Below are 5,200 nucleotides of genomic sequence, written 5' to 3' on the forward strand. Positions count from 1 at the left end.
TTTGTTTTGTTTTTTAAATGTCCAGAGGACCAGAGTTAACTTTTTTAGATGTTACTAATATAACACAAAAAAGTTAAATTAGGTCATCTGGACACATTTTTTTCTTGGTTGAAACGATTCGTCTTTCATCCGAAAGATTTAAATCAGTCTGAGACCTGCCAACAAACTCTGTTGTATAAATAGCACTTTTTTCTAATATGATTAATCAAACAAAGTCCCAATCTTTAAACAGAAAGCCTGTGACAGTTGCTGGTTTCCTTAGCACCGCCTCCAGCTCCTAATAAAAGCAGTTTATTTTCCTTTGGCCCAGCAAAGACCTGGTACTGAGATAGAACCAGGCAGTGTTTGGAAACAGAAATAGCTGATGATAAGCAAACTATGGCCCTGGTTTAGCTATGAAAAAAGAAAGTAAACCTGACCTTTGACCTGTCTGACGGAGCTCAGGTTCTTCTCAAAGCCGTCATCAAACTTGGGATTAGTGACAGGCTCAAAGTCGCTGGTGTAAACTCGACCAGAAGACGTGGTGTAGCAGCATTTACACATGCATGTGTGGTAGCGCAGTCGACCCTCATCCAAGTACGGGTGAGCCAGGGCATCTTTGGCTGAAATCCTCTTAGACTGGAGACCAAAGGCTTTAGTTAGATGGGTTTAAATCAAATAGATTATCTGAGTGTTGTTTATTTTACTGTCAGTGGGATTAGAGTGAGTTAGAGCTGGTGTTGGTGATACAAGTAGAACTGAGAATGTTTCAGATAAATGATCATCACGAAGTCTTAATGAAGCCCTGAAGAGTTAAATCTTTGCTCTTTTTTCTGCTCTGTTCCTGCATTAATGTAACAGAGTTCAGTTGCTGTTTGAACAAAATTTCTGATGTGTGAGACTGTGCAAACAGAGGAAAGCCCATTTGAGTTGTTCATTAATGACATAAATGTGTTAAGCATTACATAGTGCTCTAATTCTGCAGCTTGGTTATACAATTAGCTGATAGAGACAGTACATGTGCACTGTGAGGAAGTAAAGTTTGCTTCAGGCAGAAATATATCATAATACATTCTATTTTAAAGTGCCACTTTAAAAAGACACTGAATCCTGTTGCAGTACAATTAAAATCCTGCTTTGATAAGAAAATAATTAATGCACAACCATACAGAGGATAATGACTCACCGGATCAAACACAAGCATTCTGCACAAAAGGTGGACTGCTTCATGAGTTGCTTGGCTGGACAGTGTGTACAGAACAGGAAGGGATGACTGGCAGACAAAAGCATGGGGAGGAAAAGAAAAGCCAAAAACAGTCAGTGTTTAACTCTTAGATAAGCAACAAAAATTAGATCTAATGAAACATGGCACAGCAGCATGGTGACCTAGCTGTCAGAGTGGGGCCTTTTTGTGTGGCGTTCGCATGTTTTCTCCATCCATACTAGTTTACTTTGTGCATTCTGGTTTACTCCTACAGTCAAAACCATCATGCATGTTAGATTAACCCTAACCCTAACCCCAGGTGAGAGAGGCTGTTTGTCTCGTTTGTTTCTGTCTGTCCCCGACATAGACTGGCGACTTGTCTAGAATGTATCCTGCTTCTGGCTCAGTGACAGCTACATAAAGTCACCTGCACAGTCACCAGCCGACCAGAGCAGATGGTCTCTTGTCCTGAGCTGGTTCTGCTGGAGGTTTCTTCCTGTTAAAGGGAGTTTTTCTTTCCACTGTCTCCACTGTGCTTGATCAGGATGGGAGACTGCAACGAAGCCAAGATTCAACTTGTCTGCTGGATCCATTAGATAGAGAACTTTACTAATTGGCTTTTCTATGTATGTAAATGTTTCTGTAAAGTGCCCTGAGACAACTTTGTTGTGATTTGGCGCTATATAAATAAACTGAATTGAATTGAAGCGAATTGCTCTCTGTGACCCTAAACAGGAACAAGCAGATAAAGAAAATGAAAGGATAGCTAATAATACATCTCAGTGTTTGTATCATCCAACTGATCTAATGAAGTAATTTTTTCTTCCAGATTTCAGAACGTTAAAAATCACCTGGAAGGGGAGCAGAAAGGCACAGAATACCCCTTTGTGATACATATTTGTAAAGTTACCTGTTTATGTGGTCCTCTGAGAATGTGGGCACGAGCTCCTTCACATGCCGTCATCATGGCCTCCATAGAAGGTGTTCCCAGCAGGTCGGTGATTAAATCCAACTGCACACACACACTTTAAGTAGTTAATTCTGTTTTGGAGTGACACAATACATACCATATTTTTCGGCCTATAAGTTGCGATTTTTTGCATAATTTACATGCCCTGTGACTTATACACCAAAGCGACTTATTTGTGGATATTTCCCCATACTTATAAACCAATTTTCGGCTGAGATATGACAGTTTTCATTCATTCTAATATTGAAAATATTGAACACTACATTTTCAGCCGCTAGATGGCACTCGAGTAGTATGGCATGCCATTGTGTCGTGTAATAGGTAAAAGTGGCTATCAGAATCAGAATCAGAATCAGTTTATTATTGCTATGTCAATGAACGAGTTTCACAAACTAGGAATTTGCTTTGACATAAAGGTGTGAATAGTAATAAAGTAAAATAAAGTAAAAATGAAAACGTTACATAAAACATGTGTACACCCATAAATAAAGTAAGAATGAAAACATAACATAAACATGTGTACACCCATACAATAGAAAACAATTAAAAAGCTTAGAAAACAGTACAGATGGAGTATTCAATTATAGTACAGATGTAATGTGACCAAAGCAGAAGTTATGAGGTAGCATTATGAGTGTTCAGGAGTCCAACAGCAGAGGGGAAGAAACTGTTCTTATGGCGGGAGGTTCTGGTCCGAATGGACCGAAGCCTCTTGCCTTAGGGGAGTGGTTCGAACAGACCATGTGCAGGGTGAGCAGGGTCAGCTGTGATCTGACCTGCTCGCCTCACAGTCCTGGAGACGTACAGGTCATGGAGGGACGGAAGGCAATCATCTCCCGGTCTTCCGGGCATTGAGTTCTAGATTGTTGCTGCTGCACCAGGTCACCAGCCGGTCCACCATCAATGACACAATCGGCTTGCCATAATCTCCCACCTTTGTCCAGCTCGCCTGGAGCAACTTTCAAATCAGCTACATTTCGCTGTGCCACCCAGGCAAAATGCAGCTAATTTGACAATTAAAGTGCATTTATTAAGTAAAAGTTCAACTGAGACGCACCTGTGCTATAAAGTCGCACAAACAATTTTTTTAGGTGCTTATCTTGTTAAATTTCGAAGAAATGCACAGCGTTCCTCATACCTGATTTCCTCCCTCAGAGCATGCTCCCAGAGCACCGAGATGCAAATACTTTTGAAAATGCAGCTGATTTGACCGTTAAAGTCCTTTTATTAAGTAAAAGTTCAACTGAGACACACCTTTACTATAAAATCGAGCAAACAAATAATTGTTTTAGGTGCTTATCTTGTTAAATTTTGAAGAAATGCACAGCAAATCCTCCCATGCACGCACCTACTTCCGCATATCGGCTTTTGAAATACAGCTGATTTGACCATCAAAGTGCATTTATTAAGAAAAAGTTAGACTGAGGCACACCTTTACTATAATTTCGAGCAAATAATTGTTCTATTTCGTGTAAGCTATGCCCTTTAAAAGCTATCGCTGTTGGATTTACCCGCACGTAATGCGATGAACATTGAAAACTTTTAGTCCACGCCCACATGCTGTGTGGGCCCCACCCAGTCCGTTATAAATCACATCTGGGCCAGAGATCAACTCCCATTTTTCTTCAGCCAACGCAAAGAACACTACTTCTAAAGAAAAGAAAATAACAAAGAACAGAGAAGAAGAAAGATGACTTTCATCAAGAAATCAAAAACCATTCGACTGTGCCCAGATTGCCAGACGGGCTACATCTTATCGATGGACCTGCACGTCGTTTGTGAAAGCTGTCTGGGAGTTGATCATGCTCGACAAGCTATGGAACCGCTCTTTTCCTGCCCAGCCTGTAAACTTTTTTTGGCTGAGGAAAAGCAGCGCTGGTGTGAGCTACTTTCCTCTGCGGAGGACGAATTTCAACCGAGGGGAGACTCTTTGCTGGAGGAATTTTTGGACTTCCAGGACACAGAGTTCGCAAACACGTCCCCCTCTGAGGCTGAAACAGCAAGCAGTTGTGCTTCATCCTGCCTTACAGGAGATTTGGAGTCTGTAATGCCTTCGATGGTTGCCTTCCCGAGCACCCAGGGATCGGCCACCACTCTGCTTCACGAGCTCCCGGAGATAATTAAGAGATCAGCAAGAGCCTACAACCTGGAGGTGCCCAAACCGCCATCCCTCCTCTAGAACCCAGTTTGTCATATTTTGTAGTAAGAGCAGCAAAATACATCGGCTGACGTATTATCCCTCCATCCTCCAGTAACCAGCTCACCACGAAGTTGACGGACAGAATTCACTAATGCTCATCACGGGGGGAGGGGCAGCAACCAACAACATAGCTATGCTAGCCTTTAGCCTAGCTAAGGAGGCGAATGAACCAAACCCGTTCTCCGCAAATCTGGACAAGATCAGCACGGCTGCGGACACTGTGTGCGGCGCTTGCAGCGTGCTCTACCCGCATCTCGTCCTGGGCAATGTTGCTGCAGAGGCCGATGTGGCTAAAACTGTCTCCATCTATTCCGGAGGACATTAAAAAAGAACTCCTGGAAGGTCCAGTATCTCCAGATGGCCTCTTCGGACCTCACTTCTAGTCAGTCCTGAACCAGCTGCAGTCTTCATCCGACACCCTGGAGCAGGTGAGGAGACACGCAACCCTACTCCGAGCAGATCCCCGCTCTGCCCGGACATCTGGCCGCTGAAGGGAACAGTGCAGACTCTAGCACCAGCAGCAGAGATGCTCCACGGCCGTTGCAACAAACGTCCCAGATGCAACAAAGGTTGGGGACCTTCTGAGGCAGGAGCCGTCATCAGAATGGCCCATGGCCAAATCAGATGCAAGACACGTGGAGGAAACAGTACAAAAAATGATGGTTTGGGGGGGGGGGGGGGTGTTACCGAAATGGGTAGGGTTTTTAAAGTGGAAAATAAAAAACCTTTCTTAAAAAAACGTGTTTTTCATTCAGACAGGTTGAATTAATCTGCTATGTTTTTTTGTAAATAAATCCTCAACATTTTTTCTCCTCCTTGAATCGCCACCTTATCGTGGTGGAAGAGT

General features: G+C 43.0%; 1 protein-coding gene across 1 annotated transcript; it reads right to left on the reverse strand.

Annotated features, from left to right (window-relative positions):
* Window positions 1-419: 419 nt before the first annotated feature.
* Window positions 420-2,177, reverse strand: LOC119429582 (serine/threonine-protein kinase NLK-like; the record flags this gene model as incomplete). The annotated part of the gene is made up of 3 exons (XM_037697184.1): window positions 2,094-2,177; window positions 1,166-1,252; window positions 420-618 (listed from the first exon to the last, which is right to left on the reverse strand). Coding segments are annotated over exons 1-3 (352 nt in total), but the record flags the coding sequence as incomplete, so codon positions are not given.
* Between the last annotated feature and the right edge of the window lie 3,023 nt (window positions 2,178-5,200).

The sequence above is a fragment of the Nematolebias whitei genome, unplaced genomic scaffold, assembly GCF_014905685.2.
Source record: "Nematolebias whitei isolate Nwh7 unplaced genomic scaffold, NemWhi1 Nwh_scaf_3221, whole genome shotgun sequence".
Taxonomy (NCBI): Eukaryota; Metazoa; Chordata; class Actinopteri; order Cyprinodontiformes; family Rivulidae; genus Nematolebias; species Nematolebias whitei.